General features: G+C 40.3%; 1 protein-coding gene across 5 annotated transcripts in view; it reads left to right on the forward strand.

The window, feature by feature from the left end:
- Nucleotides 1-20,078, forward strand: part of WASHC2C (WASH complex subunit 2C) — a 36,543-nt gene that overhangs the window by 3,879 nt on the left and 12,586 nt on the right. For 3 of the 5 annotated variants that reach the window (XM_053984420.1, XM_053984424.1, XM_053984421.1), the window contains 18 exons: nt 125-218; nt 599-657; nt 1,433-1,480; nt 2,742-2,846; nt 3,111-3,198; nt 4,391-4,459; nt 4,825-4,937; nt 6,915-6,987; nt 7,767-7,823; nt 9,690-9,854; nt 10,466-10,599; nt 12,387-12,479; nt 12,982-13,086; nt 14,001-14,117; nt 15,522-15,685; nt 16,123-16,234; nt 16,987-17,172; nt 18,206-18,388. In XM_053984420.1, the coding sequence (XP_053840395.1) occupies nt 125-218; nt 599-657; nt 1,433-1,480; nt 2,742-2,846; nt 3,111-3,198; nt 4,391-4,459; nt 4,825-4,937; nt 6,915-6,987; nt 7,767-7,823; nt 9,690-9,854; nt 10,466-10,599; nt 12,387-12,479; nt 12,982-13,086; nt 14,001-14,117; nt 15,522-15,685; nt 16,123-16,234; nt 16,987-17,172; nt 18,206-18,388 (1,965 nt within the window). Of the gene's footprint in view, nt 1-124; nt 219-598; nt 658-1,201; nt 1,320-1,432; nt 1,481-2,741; nt 2,847-3,110; nt 3,199-4,390; nt 4,460-4,824; nt 4,938-6,914; nt 6,988-7,766; nt 7,824-9,689; nt 9,855-10,465; nt 10,600-12,386; nt 12,480-12,981; nt 13,087-14,000; nt 14,118-15,521; nt 15,686-16,122; nt 16,235-16,986; nt 17,173-18,205; nt 18,389-20,078 lie in introns of those variants that run through there. The other 2 variants (XM_053984422.1, XM_053984425.1) reach the window with 2 other exon arrangements.

Raw genomic sequence — 20,078 nt, forward strand, 5'->3', positions numbered from 1 at the left:
GTGGGGACTCTAAAAAAGTTTGTATCTTCCTTGAGTTAAAACAAGGGATGTAAGATTTCTGTCTTTGTCAGCCATGTAGGGCTGTTCAAAGATGTCAGAAAGACCTGATGTTGTCTCTTTCCAGGATCTCTATATTGACAGACCTTTACCTTACTTGATTGGCTCTCAGCAGTTTATGGAACAGGATGATGTTGGCCTTGGAGATCTCTCTAGTGAAGGTATGTGCTGGCATGACCTTTTATTTCTATGCAAGTAATTAGTTCCTAATCCCAAGATTTTTGACTGTTTTAAATCACTGCTTTGGTTATCCTGTGTACTGTTCTTGCATGGTTAGATGCAGCCTGTAATTAGCTGGGGAAAAAAGTGTTCATCATGCTGTAACAACCACGTTTCCAGTATACAAAGTAGTAACTTCTCAGTTACTTGTGCTTTGTGTATTGGAAATGCAAAGTGTTAAAATTTCATCAGCTTTCAAAGTTCTTTCAAACCACTCTACCCACCTGAATTTTAGTTTTCTTCACAGAGTCTTCAGGTGGTTTAAATGGGGACTACAGTGTTCTGTGTCTGATGTTAACTTTTTTGTTTCCATTTAAATTAGAAGGATCAGTAGATAGTGATCGAGGAAGTGTAATTGACAGTGAAGAGAAGGATGAGGAGGTAAGTGGCAAGTACCAGCTGCTTTGCACAAGCACTCCTTGCATGTGAGGCCATTAACTACCTTACTTTTTGATGTTGGCTCTCAAGATAATACTGCATGATGTTTTTTCCCTGTGTTGGTTGGCATAAATATACTTTATTATTGTTCTTGTAGTGGTTTCCTCTTCAGCTTTCCAGAGAAACATTTATGTGATATTGACTCTAGCTGTTACTGAAGTAGAATACTTCAAACTGAAGTGGTTTATTCCACTCTAATTTAATTTTGTGAAGCAAATCGGATTCTTATCAAGAATTTCATTTATGGAGAACAAACCTGTTGAAAATTAGTTACAAAGAATAGGGTGGAGACTGAAAGGAACAAATTTAAAGCTTTGATTAATGCACCTCCAGGCTTTGCTTCATGAATCTGCTACATTGGAATATCAGTTTCTCATATGTTTTGCTTGCTTTGGCTGGGATGTCTCTCTTTGTAACTGTGCTATGGAAGCAATCCCTTTCTCCTGAGGTGTTTGCTTTTGGTTCACTTAAAGTGAAATCCCTTTTGAGTTACTTGGATGCAGTCACAATGGAGCCTGCTGTCTTTGCTGAATTAATGACTTTCTAGTGAGGTCCAGTTGTAAAGATGGTCAGCAGTGGGGAAACAATTTCTTGGTCAGATCATGGTAAGGAGATCTGAATGTCCAGACTTCAGCAAGTTCAGAGTTTCTTAGTCCTCTGCTTTAACCACTGGACAAAGTAATGTGTGATACTTGTCTCTGGGTTTCTTATGTTACAGGAATCAGATGATGAATTTGGAAACCCTAGTGAAGATGACCAAAAGACGGTACGATTAAACACTCTGGTGCATACCTGAAAGACTTCACATTTGTGACACAGTGAGCATGCATGAAAGAAGAGATGAGAGCTCTAGACAGTTGATTATTAGCAACTTTGTGAGGCCTGATTTTTATAACTTTTTATGGGAAGGTCCTGGGCAGATGGCACCATGTTCTGAAAATGAACCTGGGTTGGGCTTAAAGACATGCTTGCAAGCTCTTAGATACAGAGCCTATGTGGGATGGCATTGCCTGATATGTGTTTTCCTCAGGAATAACCTGGGAGACATGAGAGTTCAAAGAATCTACCCCAGGAAAACTAGGCTTCTGTGGGTTTATTTGGTTTATAATTAAAAATCTAATCTTACTGTGCAGGAGGCAAGGAACAATACAGTTTGAGTATTACATGGAATCAAAGATGCGAACAGTATTAGATATTTGAACAGTATATCATTTGGATAATGAATGAGAAGGGAAGAGAGATGTTGAGATGGAAAAATTCAAGCCTGACTTTAGTAATTGGTTTTAGAAGAAGGAATCTTATCCATATTTAGATGTGCCACTGCAAAAGACTTTTAGGTGGGGATCCTCAATCTGGCATGATTTAATGTCAAAAGAGCAATGTTGCAAAAAAGCACCCCTTAATTAATCTACTTATTAATAATACAGTGTTGCAAAAACACTCAGGTGTTACTTTAAGCTTCATAGGGTAGCTTTGTATGCCTGATGTATTTTAAGATGAGCAAGTACCTTTGGGTTGCTGGTGATTTAGTTCAATTCTGGGCACTTGCCTGTGCCAACCCCCAGCTCTCATCCAGTTCATTTCATCTTTTTCACCCTCTTATTGACGTGACTGAAACCAGGATGTGAGCATGTAGTGTCTCTCATTCTGCTGTCCACCCTAAGGACAGAGTGGGATGATACAATTTTTTACTAGTTGATCAAGGGACACTAAGGAACACTTAACACAATGTTCCTGTGTTAAGATTAAATGCCAGGTCTTTCGTTTGTGTGTGGTAGTGGTACACACCTTGTGGGGGGAGCCTTTGTGTCCTCAGTTGCAGCATTCAGTAACACAGCACAAGGTTGGGGTGTGCTAGAGAATGCAGCAACTTGCTTGGAGCTAGAACTCCTTACCTTTCAAAAGCTGTGAAGTACTCCAAGTTAGCTGTAAGTTCCCATCCTTTCTGTAAATTTGATTTGAATATTTTATCTAAGCAGTTGTAGTTTTGTGCTTGTTTTGTATGCAAACAGGATATTGTTTTTTAGAGGATAGCCCAGATGAGTGATGAAGATGATGATGATGGCTGTGATCTCTTTGACTCTGAAAAAGAGGAGGACGAGGAAGGAGACTTAGATGAAAGCACAAAGCCTGTGAGTGATTGCTGCCTTCCTTACAAAGCAAGGTGACATTGAAAACTCTGTGTTCATCAGAACTAGAAATTTTGGGGATTTTTTTATTTTTGATGCATGCCTAATCTCTGCTTTCTTAACAGAAAGCTGCATTGCTTCTTCTGAGGGCTTCAGGCAAAGTCTAGACAAGATACTGTATAAGTGAGGCTATAGAATACAGTATTTATAATTGCAATTGCATCAAGTTGCTAACTGGATCTGCTGCTATTTGTCTCTACTGCCCAGAAAAAGAAGAGGCCAACATCATTTGCAGATGAGCTGGCAGCCCGAATCAAAGGAGAAGTGCCAGTCAGACAGGATGAAGAGTGTTCGTGTGAGTTATCTCCCAAAAAGATATCTCCAAAATCTTTGAAAAGTATTTGTGCAGTTATGGGGGACTTGTGAAAGTGTGGGACAGGAGATTGTGGGTTACAATACACGAAGTTACACAGATCTATTATTTGAATGTTCAAATAATATTAGGTAAAAGCATGACAGGAGGAATTGCAGACACTCTTTTGTGCTCTGAGTAATTCTTTGCCCATAAATCAGAGGACTGAAACGGAATTCACTGAGAGTTATAGTGGAAAACACATTGCTTTCAGGTGAGACAGGTCACTCTCAAAACGCAAAATATTGGAAATGCTTACTTTCCAATCTGATTCTCCCTCTGCATGTTTGACCACATGTGCTTTCTCCTGTTTCAGCTAAGTTTGTGGAAGCCATTGGTCACTGTGGTTTTTCTGTGAGCTCTACAGTAGAAAACACTTCAAGCAGTAGATTGGACTTTTCACGTGGTGTGACTTGTTTGTTTTCTTTGTGGCTTAAATATACTGTTTTCAGGAAGTGTTCCTTGCTACTATCACTCATGGTATTTTAGACTACATAATGCATTTACTTTTGTGTTGCTTTCAAAGGCAGAGATGTCTCAAGTATTTAGTCTTGCAGCAAAGCAGCAGTTGAAAATAACTAGCTGAAGTTGAGTTGGCAAGTGCTTGTGAGGCTGCTGTTGACCTGTAATATTGAGAAGATGAACAGACAAGAGCTGTGTGTGTGTTTTTGAACAGTTCAAACAATCAAACTAGGTCTGTTGATATCAAGAGTATAAAACCTACCAACTTAACCTGTTCAGTTACAGGGAAATCTTCCAGTCATTGAAGTAACCTTGTAAGGCCAGGAGATAAAACTCTGGCTTTGCTTTTGGTAGCTGAATGAAGACAATAATAAATCTGGAGCCATTTGAGTGGCTGGCTGGAATGCTGTGTTGCTTTCTGACATCTCAGGTGACACTAGTCTGCATGTAGACAATTGTGTTGAACTCCTAGTGCCTGACAGAATGATTCTATTACAATTTTAGGTACTAGTTTTAGAAACTATATTTCATAGAATTGATTCATCAGGCTGATTCATATGAAAGCACAGAGATCAGCTTAGTTTGCTATTTTTCTAGGTTCTTTTTGCCATAGATAGATCTCAGACTGTAAGTAAAGGTGAAGTAGTTTTTCACTGAAACTTTCTTCTTAAAGCCCTCTCATCAGAGACCAAAACAAGGAAAACCCCAAAAGAGAAGAAGGAAGTTAGAGTTCCATCGGATGGTAGGATATCTTCCTCTCTTATTTTTGAATTTTGGGCTGGATTGTAAGATAACACTTAAGAAATCGTGGCTTTTGCTATAGAAGCTGGGTGGGATATTAGTGAGCATCCTTTAAGATGAATGTGTAAACAAATCTAGGTTGTGATGTGCATGTAAACAAGGCTGGAAACACACTTAGTGAGCGTTCTTCCTTTAATGTGGCCTTCTGCAGGAACCGCACAACCCAATCTGTCTTCAGCAGCTTCTCTCTGTGTCATGTTTATGAGAGCAGATGGAACCAAAGCAGTTTTTCGTTTGGTTGTCTCTAATTCCCTTTCCTGAAACTTGATCAGTCTTACCAAAGCTTGTGTCTCTTGTACTTTCTAGATGAAGATGATGACATCTTCAAGCCTCCTAAACTGACTGAGGAGGACTTCACACCGTTTGGTTCAAGGGGTGGCCTCTTCAGTGGTGGAACAGGCCTCTTTGATGATGAAGAGGTGAGAATGCTGCAGATTGTAGAAATGGAGGTTTTCCCCCTTTAAAAAACAAAACAAAAGATCCCTGAATATTCCCACTTCTGGAAGACATAGAGGACAAACAGCATTGTGTTGCTTGGTAATATTCAATTGTTGTGGAATAGCATAGCTTTCCAGTGGGGAAGAACTACACAAATGACATACTTATGTTCCCATTAGTACAATGTCCTCTTCTCTGCAGTACTACTGCTGAGAGATGCAAATGTGGTTCCAGCACTATATTAGACAGGTTCTGATTCCAGGAGAGCTTAATTGGCCCCTTACATTTAGCGCTGGTGGTAAACAAAATGCCATCCAGTTTGTTTATTTTAAATCAGCAGATTTCTATTAAAATGCCTTTGAAAATACTGGATTTTGTCATTCTCTCTCTGATTCTGGGAGAACTGTAAAGGAAGGAGAACCCTGAATGAAGCCATTCACACTTTATCTTTCACATACCGTGTGTAGACACTGCTGCTGCCAAGTTTCTCTCTTTCTGTGCTGTTAAAAGTTTTCTATTGCAGTTATGCTGTGTTGTTTCAGTCATTGTACAGTTCCTGGGATGCTTATGTTGGCAAAAAATGTTTACTTTGTTTACTCTTGTACTACCTAGAGCTGACTTGAGAAAGAAATGGCATGAAATGCATTTCTGACCTTATTTTACCACTGTGCACATGAAAGGGTGTAGAAACCTCATGTCAGGGCTTAAGATTTAAGAATAAAAGCACATGATTCCCTCTGATGCAGCTGATATTGGTGACAGTCAAGCTTAGTCCAGAACAGTAGTCAAATTGTTGCTTTTGTGGGATGTTGTGGTCACTATTGCAGCTAGAAAAAAAAGTCAGGTGTTCCTTGGAGGCAAGGAGGTATTAGACTGAAATTTGGAAGGAGGCCTCATGTTTCTCAATCTTACCATGCCAAATCTACTAGAATATACCCAACAAGCACCAAACAGGGGCATTGTGTGTAGGGAGGGGGATAGTTCTGTGCAATGCTTTCCATTCTAACACAGCTTTTATTGAAAAAATGTTTGTTTTTTTTTTTTTTTTTGAAGTGGCAGACAATAGCTTAAAAAGAATATTAAAAAAATAATCTGATAGTTAAACATCTCAGAAGGTGACTTAGCTTCACTTTACTTGTGCATTGGAGGAGGCTGCGCTGTACCAGCAGGCAGACACAGCAGGGCAACAGGCAAATAATAACTGACAAATGGCAAGGACACCTCTGCCACACCCCTGTGCTCCCATACTCTTTCTGAAGTGTTTTGTCTTCCTTCTACAGAGTTTTATACAAAGACCATATATTTTGAGTCTCCAGGTAGTCAACCTGTAATATCCAGTTCACATAAGAGGGAGGCGAGGCTTTCAAGAAATTAAGTGGTCAATACTCAAAAAATCTGTCAGTTTCCTGGAAATCCAGGCTGTGATTGTTAGAGATTGGTACAGGGCACTGCAGCCTGAACACAGGAACAACTGTGGGAGTCTCCTGCAATGCTTTTGAGCTGTAATGTATTTCCCTGCACATATGTTTTATCCACATGAAGTTCAGGAGTATTTTTATGCTTGTCCTGACCTGAATTTTTCCCTCAAACCTTACTGTATAAACTTCAGTAGGAAAGCTCAGAAGGGTAAAATCAGGACCTAACCAGCTGTAGATTAATTAGTGTAAGTCCTTGAAGATGTGCAGATAAAAGGTCATTACTTCTCTTCAGCAGAAAGACTAGTGATCAGTAAATTAAATTTTAGAAGAGTGCTGCTTTTCTGAACGTGTATGCTCAAGTTAACACTTGAGTACCTAGGTGTAAGTCTGTATTTGCAGACATCCTTTTGAGAAGGGAGTGGTGATTACCTCCCCTGTCTTGGCTTAGAAGTGAACATTCAATATGGAAAAATCAGCATCTCTAATTTCCTACAAAAACAAATTGTTTTTCCCCCTGTTTGCACTTTCATCTATGAGCAGAGTGATCTTTTTGCTGAAGCACCAAAAGGAGAAGAATCAAAAGAGAAAGAGGAGCGAGTCCCAGTAAGTGAAGGTAAGAACCAACAGTTGCCTCCTGTAGTCTTGTCTATGCTGTGATTTATTACTGCTAGCAGCTAGACTGTTCCAAAATAGAAAGCCTGGTGTAGCAATTGCAGAGCAAGTCTCTTCTCCTCACCAGTCTTAATAGAGAGCAGCTATGTTGAATTTTACGTGTGTTTGTTCGCTATGATGTGTTACACACACCTGCTCTCCTAGAGCTGAGAGGATGTCTTTACTGCTGTTGGCAGAGCTCTGTGCTGTGCTGAGTTCCTGCTTCTCAAGTGTACTTTGCAGGATCCAGTTGTGGGTTTGAGGGGAACAGAGATTTCTTCTTGCAGATTAATTCCCATGAGTTTCTCACTAGGTGTATATCTAGACCCTTAAGGACTCTGAGCACATATTCTGTGTTGCAGAGCTTTTACTGAAGCACTGTATTTGATGGATTTTCAGATATGTGTTGGGAGACTAAACCATTTTGTTTTGAATGTATTGTATTGAAGTGGTTTTGAGTGTGTGAATGTGAACTGTTGTAAATAATGCTGTATGTAATTATGTAATATATTTGTAAGCTTCAGTGTAGTAGAGCTGTTCTGTGGAGTTTAAATTGAAAAAAATAGACTGTTACATATATTTGCAAAAGCCCAGAAGTTCAAGAAGAATGTGTAAAGAGTTCTGAGCTGTTAAGAAATAGAAAGCAGCTCAGACAACTTCTTGGATTCCTGTTTCTGTGGTAAAGGCTTTGACAGCATAAAATAAGTGCATCCATTTGTATTGTACTTCCTATGATTTCAGCATCCTCTACAAAGTCCTTAAAGAAAGTTCCTGCAGGTGCAGTATTTCTGTTTCCAGGTATGATTTATTCAATAGCCAATTGCTTCATGCACAAAATGCTATTTTCTTTAAAACCTACTGTCGATGTTTTAAAGAAAATAATATCCAAATACAGCAGCACTGCATTGCTTGATCATATGCTTAATGACAAATACAGATGCTTCTACCATGCTAAGCCTAAACTGCAGCATGTTTTATGGATAATCAAAGATTCTGGAGAAGCTCTGAAGGTAGGTATCACTGATGGCAGATATCAGCAACTGTCAGCTTCAAGTGTTGTGCTCTGAACTTTAAGAATATGTGTCATTTCAGCTGATATTATGCAGCTTAATTCTGCTGTGCATGCAGTCACAGCTTCCACCTGTAGCCTGAGAAGGAACTGCATTTTGATCTTTCACATTTTATCATATTGCCTTGGGTTAGCAGAACAGTTTAAACATCAAGTTCCTATGTTAAGACAAATCTTGTTTTTCTGGTTTTGATTCAGAGATCTGCATACATGGGGAAGAACCAGATCTGTAACTTGGAGCTAAAAGTAAAAAAGAATTGTACTAAGATCTCTGTTTCTTATCAGAATCCAAGCTGATCAATGAAAATAAATGTCACCAGTTGTTTTTGAATTTACTGACAAAGATTGCTGTTGGTATGCAGGCTCTTCACTTGATTGAGGTACCTGAATTTTAAGTTTTGGCCTTTATTAATAAGAGTCTATTTGAAGACTGGCTTCAGTTAACTGAGACCTCAGCCAGCATAATTTTTAGAGTAGGAAGTACACAAATACAGGGTCAAAGATATATGTCAACAATGGGACTTCTACATAATTGTAAAACTCAGTAACAGAGTTTAAAACAGCAGATTGATGTGTGGGATTTTTTTATCCTTTCTTCTTTCTTGGAGGTACTGTTGTACATGCAGTGAGTTTAGTCTTTAGTTGCTCCCTCTCAATGACTTGTAGACAGGCTTAAGTCACCAGAGAAAAGCCAAGATTGAGGCTCCTTTGCTATACCAGTGAACTGTTTAGGAACTCAATAATCTTTAATAAATAACCAAATGTTGTGGCTGTATTCCTGTCAATCCTGAGGCACTTTATAAGTGCATAATGCACTTTTTAAAATAAGAACCTGCTGCTGATCAAAATTTATGCAGTCTGCTGACTTAACCAAATAGCAGTTGTTCTACTTTCTGCCAAACTTTCATTCAAGTATCTCCTCACCTCTGTCTCATTTCCAAGCATCTACACGTGAGAAGCCAAAAGACAGGCTTAGGCCTTTACGAGTGTTTGCACTAGCACTGAGGCTGAGTGTCAGCACTTAGCACTGAGGCTGGACATTTCCACAGCAGAGGCAGAAGGAACAGTTGCTCTGGCTGGCTCTAATGAATCCCTGCCATATCTGGTGGGTGCAGGGATCTCGCAGCCAAAGCCAGCCTCGGCTGCTGGGCTTGCATGGCAAGTGTGGCTCCTGGGAAGAACTCAGTCACCTGTCCTTCCCTCTCCCCAAGCACCTTACCACTTTTATGGGGCCACTGTGGTGTGGTGTACTAGTTAGTAGAGTAGGATTCTGGTTTGGGAAGTCCATAGGGGCAGCAGTGTGGGAGTACTGAGTCTTCTAGCTTCAACACAGAGCCTGGCTGCAGTTCTAGGGCAGATGAGCAGAGCAAGTTTGAGGAGGAAGTGGCTGCAGTGAGAGTGAGGGGCTGTCTGTGACATGGCTTTATCAGAATGTGTCTAGCTAATGCTTTTGATGTGGCACTGTTGCAGGAGCGCCTTAAAAGTTGCTGAGATGGAAGCTGTACCTGATGTCACTGACTATGGCACAAATTCAGTTTTTTGTTAACTCTGGCAATGTTATTTTGATTTTTATTCTGCCCCCATCTGACCTGCAGGAGGAAGTGATGTGTTTAGTTCCACTGTAACTGGGGAAAAAGACAAGAAATCTGCAGCACAGAACACAGGAAAAACTCCTAAACAACCTGGGAAAGTTGTTCTGTTTGATAACGATGATGATGATGACTTCTTTGTGGAAGCAACTAAAAAGCCTCCAGACCCAGGTACCTCTAAACATTTGTGGTGAAAGATTAAACACTGAAGGTCATCAAAATTGAAATTGGTAGGAACCAGTGGGTTACAAAACTCAAACCTTCATCACTGCAATTTCTGGTCGGGTTTTGAGGGGTTATGGTTTTGACTGATTTTTGGTGTTCTGCTGTAGAGGTTTTTTTTGTCATTGGTATTTCTTTTCATCAGAGTGGTGTGGGGCTGGTTTGTTTGTACATGCTCTCCCCTGACTTCTCTCTAAGGATGCTCCTTCTACCACTAGAGCAGTATCTAGACTTGAATCAGGGAATTGGTACAGGCTTTATTCACACAGCCTTTAATCTTTGTGCCCAGCATTTCCTATTAGCAAGGTCTAGCTGCTGCCTGTGCTAAGCCAATACAAAACACTGCCTTTAGAGGTGCCAGCTGGCTCAGCTGCTTGACTGCATATTCTGTCACCAGTGCTTTCAGGTAAGTGGTGTTTCACTTTGGGAGCTTGTCTGGCTTTTTCTCTCAAAGACTCCTGATGTTGGTCATCGTTAAACAGTATGCTACCTTTTGAGACTCCCTTATTTTCTCTTGTTGTGTATTCCTCATTCCCTGTTGGTTTTGTCTCTTTATGTAGTCAAGTCCACAGCTGACCTATTTGATGATGATGAAGAAGGTGACTTATTCAAAGAGAAACCTGCCATTCCTTCTCTGGTTGCTGGCACAACTAAAGAAACGGAAAGCCATAGAGAGGCAATTGTGGAAAAAAAGGTAATGGCATATAAATGGATTGTTTGGCTGAGGTTTTAGGAAAAGTTTCTGCTGCAGTTGAAGCAGTCTTTCCATATACAACACTATGAAAGTGGCATATTCATGAAATAGGACGAGGTTGATAGGGTCTTCCATAATTTAGTACTTCAATGGTCCTTAAATGCCTTTTGCCTTTTAAACATGGGGTTTGAGGTTTTTATTTGTGTGGGCAGTGATTTAAAGAATCTTATTAAGGCAGGATTGAAATGAGAGCAAAATGAGAAGCCTCTGATAATAAAAAATGTTTATGAATTTCATGGTTGAAATGAAGCCAGCCTGAGTAACAAACCTTTGGTGTCACAGTTCTGTGCTGCAGAAACTGCTCTTACACCAGCCACTGACAGCAATTTAACTGGTAACCCTTAGTCTATTGTGAGTATTATGGGAGAGGAGGGTGGGTGTCACAGTTCTACCTAAGCATATACAAAACTTGGGGTGTTTAGAAAACTGTTTCTCAGCTGAAAGCTCCTCTAAGTTGTAGAAAGCTCTGAATGTGATACTGAGCACATACATATGTATGTGAGAGAGTTATGAGAACCTCCTAATACCCACTCCACTTTCAGAACAGTACCTTCAGGAAAGTAGTAATGCTCTTTGTTTCTATAGTCAATACTGTATATACTCATTTTATACATTCTGTCCAATGAGTATTTGAACATAATTAGCTGCAGTGACTCTTCTGCCCTCTGGACTGAGAAGTCTAATGCAAATCCTGTAGCACCTTCTCCATGTTGTCCTATGAGAAGCACCTGAGCACAGGGGCCAAAGTCAGCTTCTATTTCTGCTGCAGTGCAAGAGTATCCATGGTCAGTGAAGCAGGAGCAGTGAGAGGGATCTCACAGCACTGGGCTTTCCTGGTGAAGAGGATGAGAACTGATTCAGCAGCACCCCTCCTGCTCAGTCAGGAAGAGAGGGCTGTTTTATATTCCCAGCTTTATGACAGTAGTGCTTGGGTCTGGGATCATTCTAAGTTTAATGGCAATATAGCTGGTGGCAGGCTGGGGCTGTGCTGTAATAATGCAGGAAATGATAGCTGGCACAAACTGCCCTTGTCCTTTGCGAAACATAGCTTGGTAAAAGAAACATTTTCCCTTAGCTTCCGAGGCCTGGCTTGAGTTGCTGCATACATTCTTCTGCTGAGAAGGATGGTGTGGCAGAGAGGAGGCCTGTGGTAAGACCTGCAAGTCACTTGTGCATAGCACATGAGTTTTGGACTTCAGCCAACAGGTGGCAAGCTTGGGTCCTGTCCCTTCAGCTGCTAGGATTCTGCCATCGCATGCCTCTTAGCAGGGAATCTGTCATAGTTTAGGAAAGGTACTTCCCAGTTTAGTGCCCCCACTGCAACCACACTGTTGCTCACTCCTGCCACCCCTCTCTCCCTGGGGAGGGCTAAAGAGGGGAATTGGAGGCACAAAAGGTAAAGATCAGGGGTTGAGATAAAATCAATTTACTTGAAACAGCAAAGAGATAATAAGAAAGCAAACAGCAACAGCAGCAATACTGATGACGGAAGGTACAGAAAAGAGGCAAATGATTCTGCTGCCTCTGCCATGCTGAGCTGACTCAGAGCACTTCTCCCTGGAAGAGACTCCCTTCCCGCTGTGCCCAGCAATGACACGAGGTGGTATAAAATAAATTCTGGGTCCTGGCCACACCTCCTCCTGGCTACTGCAAAAAAATGTGTCATAGATGTGCCGGTCCTTACTGAATCTAAATGAGTGCTGATGCAGTCTGTTTTTGTCCTAAAGAGTCAACCATCTTCAGGTGAGGATTTCAAGCCTTTATCTGAAACACCTCCAAGAAAACAGAGGGGCCTTTTCTCTGATGAGGAGGATGTTGAAGTGAGTATTTATTCAAGAAATCCCTACAGAAATCCTTGGGATCTCAGTCATTCTGACTTCAGTCCACTTGTATCTTGGGACTCTTTGTGCATTTTGTAGGATTGGGAAATCTGACATCCATGTACATACTTCCAGCTGTTCTGAAAGTTTCTTCTTGCTCCAAGAATGAAAGCTGATTGTTTTCCCTGTCTTTAGGGAGGTAAACATTAGTGGTACACACAGGCATGAATTAAAGGCCTGAAGACAGGAAGGAGCATAAAATTAAGAGTAAGAATCATTAAAGACTGCATATGTTTTGTTTTGGCTTTCAGCTAGCAATTAACCTGCAAAGATGAGGAAAATCCCAATGCAGTTGCAAGTGATTGGTACATCAGATAAGGCATCCACTACTTCATAAACATTCTAAACATATTTTTTCATAAGGAAAAACACGAATGTCCCCTTTAGATTTCTTAAACATATGACCTTGTTTTGCAAAGTAACATTTCTTTGGTTTGCACAGGATTTGTTTTCATCAAGTAAACCTGTGAAGTCCAAAGCTACATCTCTCCCCACCAGCAAGTCCATGACAAAAGCTCCATTTTCCTTGTTTGATGATGATGAAGAGGTAAGTTCCACTTCCTGATACTGCCTGTGTGGGGGAACCCACCTGCACAGGCTGTTGCAAATGCAGCAGGAAATATTCAGAAATTTACAACATTGGGCTTGCAAATGGAGCACTAAATTGATTTTGCATTGTGCAGCAGTTCTGAGCATGTGGACAGCACTATGGAGGAGAGTGGGAGTGGGGAGTCTTGCAAGTTCTTGAGGTCTTTTAAGTAGCTTGCAGTCAGTGCATTTCACCTCTGGACCTAACATGAAGGATATTATCCCTCTGAGAGGACTAGAGAACACTGAGCAGTAGAACAAATACAAGCTTCAAGAAGCTGTTTTATCCTAAACCTGTGGTATCTGTCACATGGATGACTTCTTGCTTCTCTTGTCATGGCTGTTGAATTCATTTGTGTAAGAAGAGTGACTGCTAGTATGGAAACGGAGGTCAGAGTACAAGTTTGTGCAAGAAACCTTAAAAAAATTTGAATTGGGGTGTGTTTTTTTAAAATCTTTTTACCCAGTGGTAGATGTTCAGCTCACCTAATGCCTGTCTTCAGAATAGGATTCATTCTCCATTTCATTATATGGGTTAGAAACAGTGCCCAATTGTGTTGGCTGCTGTGCTACAGAATTGCTGAGTGATGGGTTTTGGCTGCTGGTCACATCTTGTGGTGGAGAATCTGTGAGCCAGAACCAGGCTATGCACTTACAAGCTTCTGGTCTATCAAATGCTCTATGTGTAGAATTACTTGTACCAGAATATGGTGTTAAACTCGAAATTGTCTTCAAAAAACACCGTTTCTGTATCCTACTTACATGAGAAGTGGATGGCAACAGTATCTTATGTGCTGATGATTTCTCAATGAGCTTTTCATTGTGGCTTTGGCTTTTGATTTTTTATAATACTATATTTTATTTTGTTTTAAGGATCTCTTTGGTGTGGGACCTGCCAAGAAGCACCAGGAAAAGCCCCCAGAAGAGAGAGCAAAACAGTCAGGGCCTCTCAAGACAGCTTCCAGCTTATTGTTCAGCAGTGATGAGGAGGTACTGAGGAGTGAGATTTGGTTGAAAGTGGTTTCTGGGCTTTATGCTGAACAAAGCATAAAACTTTTGAGAAGGGAACCACAGACCAACTCTGCTGTGTCCCATGCCATGCCTGCCCCAATCCTTTGACTGGTTTGCAGCTAAGGAGGCTGATCCTTGATCCAAATTTTCACAGGATCTAGGTAATAGAAGTCATGTGGAAGAGAAAATCAATATTTTCAATGTAATTTATAGAAGGTTTGATAGCAAATGAAGACTGTTGCCAACAAATCTGACTTAAAAACACTAAAAGGGAAAAATAAGATTGTTCTTGCTGCTTTAAATTCTGTAAGGAACGTTTAGCAGTTCTGGATAGATATGTCTTGAGGTTTTCTTTGTTTTGAGGTGGGTTTCTTTTGTATGTGGTTTTGTTTATTGGAATTTTTATTTGCTTAAGTTTCGGTGGTTTTTTCCTTTGTTTGGCTGTTTTGGTTTTTTAAATCTAGGAATGGGAAAATGATACATAAATAATTAGGCTTCCCATAGAGCAGCCCTCTTCTGTGGATATCCTAAGTATTGTTCTCCATCTTAAATGAAAGCCAGAGACACTAACGTAAATTAAAAACTTAAAAATTAAAATCTTGTCTGGAAACCTCTGAATTAGCTCATATGAATAGGATCCAGACTCTTCATCCTTCTACCTCTCAAAATTACTCTGTTGCATAGACTTTATTGCTTGTCCTCTAATTGCTTGTTTAGTAGGCAACAGTAATATCTTTAGATGCATTTTTATCTTACTGTAGAATAAACCAAGTTCAGACTTTGTCATGCCTGTAGTCCCTTTCACAAAGAGGACAAACAAAGGTGCGAACCTGGGGAAAACCACTTGAAATGCTGGGAATAGCAAAACAAACAAGGCAGAAGTATCTTGTTTAGTGTGTAGGCTTTAATAAATGGTATAGATATGGGAGGAGGTGGGTGCCTGGGGGAGAACTGCTGTGAAGGAAACAAGTGCAACATTGAGCACTCTAGTAAAGAGGTGTCTTGGGTGTATATGTGGTGGGTTTTATCTCTTTTTTCTTTTTTCCCATTCATCAAACTTGCTAACTATTTAAGTGGCTCCAGTCAGGTTCTACTGAGTGACCCTACTCTTGTGACACTGCAGGTGACACTGACCTCAGCTGTCAAGAGCAGCTGTAACAAAATGTGTGTACTGTATTTTGCTGGATTAATACTGTGTGCCAAAAGGTGACCAAGCCCTTTGCAAAGCCTGAGCAATGTCAGATTACAGTGGCTAAAATGCAGGCAGCTAAGTAAACTAGTAGAGAGGTGAAAGGACTGCCAAGATGATGAAGTGTTCCTTATAAAGAAGATTGCAAAGTGGCTTTGACCAAGACAAAAGAAAACTTGTTCCTTCTTTTTAAGGAACATTGGAATGTCTCCAAGCCAGCTAAACTTCCTTCTGAAGGTGGCCGAAAAGAAGACCCTGCAAAACCAGCTAGCACTGTTAGTCAGGCTAAAGATGTGAAGACGACAAGCCTCTTTGAGGAAGATGATGAGGAGGATTTATTTGCAATCACTAAAGAGAGGTGACAGTCCTGGGAGGGGAATGGGGAGGCATTTATTCAGAACAGCCTGTCAGCCCTTCCAAAACCAGATGGACCCAGGCATATTGCAAGTGTTGGTTCCTGGTACTGTTGCTGAGGAGGAAGTGGGGGGGGGGTGAGAAGGAAGGGGAAGTGCTGGGCTCTTTTGTGTCTGTGGTGGGTCATTCTCTTTGCCACCACTGAACTGGCCTTTCCATTTCTATGCCAGTGATATAAAATCCTCTTGGCTTTGTTTTTATCTCCACTTCTTCAGAAAGCCTTGTAGACTAGAAAGTGTGTCTTAGAATTGTTGGGACAGTGAGGAAGCCAAATGCTGTATCTGGGAACACTTGCTGCAAATGATGGTCCTAAGTGATACTTTTAAACAGATGCAATGCATGGCCTCTGAATCTTCCACTTTCTTCCCTCTCTCACTGCAGCCAAAGAAAGCCACAGAAGCCATCACTGTTATTTGAAGATGATGATATTAATGGAGAATCATTCTTCAGCTCCCAGTCAATGCTACTTCCTTCAGCTGCTAAGGCTGCAGTGGTAACTCCCCATTCTTTTAAAACTAACATGGAACACTTAGTAATTTTACAGTCTATCCTTGTTGTTAGGTACTGAATATAAGTCTTAACTCATTTTACTCAATGGTAACTCTAGCAAATTGGGAATGGGAACAGGGAGGACTGAACTCTTACATCTACACTCTTACTACTATTAGCCTAATAGAGACTTAAAAATTTTCTTGACCACTTACCCTAAATTTGTTTGGTTTTTGCTAAAAGCCCTTCCTAAGGATGTTCTGAAAGCTCTCAACCATTACATCACACTAAAAGGAACAAACAGCTTACTGCTGACTCAGTAGCCAGGCTTAACCTTTCATGTTATCCTACCCAAGATGATTGAGATGTGTAAACAGGCTTGTTACTGGCCCTCCCTATTGTGTGCTAATGCTGTCCTCTCTCTTACAAGCTTAGCCTATGATGTCCTGCCTGTCTGGTCATGCTTTGGAATTGAGAGTATGAGATGCAAGGATTTAATAGAGCTGTATCTGTAGTGGGGATTCCTGTCCGTGTACTTCCTGGCACTCTTCAATCAGATTCAAAAACTCATAATACTGGAAATTAAAAGTCACAAACCAGACTGTCCCATGGGAGGAAAATAGGAGAAGTCAAGTATGTTGCCAGTGTCCTAAACCTGTGCAGTAGGCAAACTGAGACTCTGCTATCCCACAGCAGCATACACTTTTTATACATAACCACCAATTCTGTGTTGTCAACATTCTCCTAATTTTGCAGGAGAAAGTAAAACCAGTACAAGCACCATGTACCTTTAATGAAGAAGAAAAGGAGGAAAAGGAAGATCTGCCAGATGGAACTATGAAGTCTAACCAGGTAGAAGATACATTGTGGTGTTCAGAAGAGCCTGGAGCAGCTCCTGTGCCTCGAGGAACAGAAGTTACAGGGCAGCAAACAAAGGAAAAAGTGAGGGGATTTTCTTACATTAGTCTGAAGTTTGGTAAAGATTCAGTTAAAAAAACCCCACAATCAAAGAGTGCTGCTCTGGCACGGAAATATTTTTCTGGATTGGATGAAAGAGTTCCTCTGTCTCCATTTAGCAAAATCACTTGTCAGTCAAACAGCAAACTGATTAAATGGCATTAAAAAGTTGTTTCCTGACTTATGTCCTTGAGAAGGATTGGCGCTTTTTGGGGGGAAGGAGGTAGGCAGAATCTGTTTCCATTTTCCCTCCAGAGTGGGTTGGGTAATTTCATTTACATGAACAAAGCTTTCCCTTAAAACATAGCCTGTATTAATATATAGATTTTTCTTCAAGCTCAGTAACTTTGTTTCACCATAATGTGTGATGTTTTATAAAGTGATGAGTGTTATTATGGCCTTCAGGATTGTGAATTTCTGCTGGGCAATACTGTTACAGAACAGTATTTATGAATATTGAGTGTATTATTGCAGAGGCTTCAGCAGAACTGATCTTGGGCATAGACTTACTGAGTGATTGTTGAGGAATTACCAGCTGATGAATTTCCATTGTAGTTCTTACTCTTCACACTTTTCCTGAGCACAGTTAAGGTTCTAGTAGTGCTGTTCACTCTAAAGTATCCCAGGTGATATGAGCTAGGTAACTCAGAGATAGTGGCAAAGCTGATTAGTGCAGCCTTGTGGTGCACATGCAGCCTGACATAGAGATGAGGAGAAAACCTTATGCAGGAAGCTGCTTATCAGTAGTGCCACGGGGTAGGGTACAGAAGGAAACTTGTCTTCCTTTCAGAGCTGAAATGTGTGTTCTTTTCTTTATCAACTGTCTCTTGCTATCCTGCATATTGATATTCTGTCTGCTTGGGAAAAATTAGTTGAATACAGTTGCCTGCTTGGTAATGATTGCAGAACTCTGACCACTGGTGGTATTTAACCAAGAAAGCTTAGCAGGGTTTTTTGGCAAACCTGAAATAAATAGTAGGCTGATGTGTTACTTTTTTTTTTTTTTTTTTTGGTGGAGCCTTTTGCAGTAATATATTCAGAGCCAGCTGCCAATTCAGATCTGTTTGCAACATCACCACCAGCTCTGGACAAAGATGTGAAAAGCCAAGCTAAGAAAGTGTTAAGCTTATTTGAGGAGGAAGAAGAAGAGAGACTGGAAGATGATGATGGCATAAAAAATGCACAGAAAGGAGTTGTTGTGGTGAGTGTAAGGAAGTTTTTGAACACTGAGAAATGAAATGGTATTTCCATCTCTGCTTTTCTAGGCAAAGTTTTTTTTACATTTTCCTCTCTTCATGTCATGCAGGCTGGTGTTTCTCAATTTCTAACCTTCCAGATTCTTGGGTGAGAAATTATTCCTGCTCTTCCTTGTGATCCTGAATTCTTTTGTAAATGTTCATGTCCCACTAATTTGAAAACATTTTGCTACATGTTAATCTGAAAAGAAATTCTGTACAGATGTTTCAGTGCAGCTACTTGATTTTTGCTTTACAGAACTGACTCTTCAGTTACTCCTCAAGGTCAAAGACACTAGGAAGTAAAAGAATGTGGAGTTTTAGACCTTGTGGTTTATCCCTTTTTTTTTTTTTTTTTTTTTTCAGTGTTACAGTTTGCTTGCTTGGTATATGCCTTCAGACTTAGGTTCAGCAATAATTATCTTAATCTTATGTTTACTTCTGTTTTTCAAGTATGTGTGTTCATTTTTTAAAAAAGCTTCCAGCTAGCATATTATTAGTCTGGCTTTTTCTGATATGGTGTGTACCATCAAGAGGTGCACTTGGAATTTTCAGCAGCAATATCCTTGAATCCATGGCAATATTCTTGTTTCCACTTGATGAAAATATACTGAATTTTTTTCTGTAAGTTTAAAGTAGGGTCAAAAGGTATATACTACAGTGTACCACAAGGTTTTGTCATCTTAGTGTGACTGCGTAAAAGTAAGCTGCCAGTCCTAAAAGCTATGTACACTTTTCTCAGAAGCCCTTTGAACTGAATGAAATAGATGACTGTTGGAGAAAAATCACTGTTTAGAGCAGCTTCTGAGTTAAAATGGATTGTTAGCTTCAGCCCTTGTTTACTACTTGTGAATGAATACTGCATTTGTTTTTTTGTGGGGAGCACACTGGGAAATGATTGAAAGAAGCCACATTTGTCTTATGAATTTGGAAAAATAGAAATCCGTTCAAATCTTTCCTTCAAAGTTCTCATCTGTCAGCGTATAGTTGTCACAAAGTGATCAAGGTGCTGAAATGCAAAAATCAGAATGGTAATTTATGAATTTTAACCTTTTTGACAGGCAAATCTGAAAGGTGCTACTACTTTTCTGGCTTATTTCAACTTAATATGTGTTTTGTGTGTGGATAATTCTAGATGTGCATTACGTTTTCACGTATCTGGGCATAAACAGCAGTTCTAGTGCTCTAAAAGTGACCTGGCTTTTGATATGAAATTAAAGTTGGTGCAGAGAGAGACTGAGAATGTAATAAAGAAATTACAGTAGTAAGAATCATAGGAGAGGGCATATGGATGAAAAATGGTGTACTGGAAATTAAATTTAGGGAGCCCTTTGGGGTTCCTGGAGACTTGAATAGGAATGGGTAGAATCAGGCTTTACTCTTAGGATGACCACTCTGGCTGCCTGGATTTTGTGTGTGGTGTTATGGTACTGGACATCCACTGATGCTCTGAAGAGGCATCCTTTAATTTGAGTTGTTTTAATAGAGACAGATTAGTGGTAAAACACAGATATGGGCCTTTACCTGGACATTTGAGTTGGGCCTTTGCCTTTGCACCTGTGTGCCTGCAATGACCACGATCATGCAAAGGCATTGTTTTTGGTGTTGGAGCTGACACTCCTTACTTTGCCAGGTAATGGAGGATAGGGTGATACG

Source organism: Vidua macroura, chromosome 8 (assembly GCF_024509145.1).
Source record: "Vidua macroura isolate BioBank_ID:100142 chromosome 8, ASM2450914v1, whole genome shotgun sequence".
Taxonomy (NCBI): Eukaryota; Metazoa; Chordata; class Aves; order Passeriformes; family Viduidae; genus Vidua; species Vidua macroura.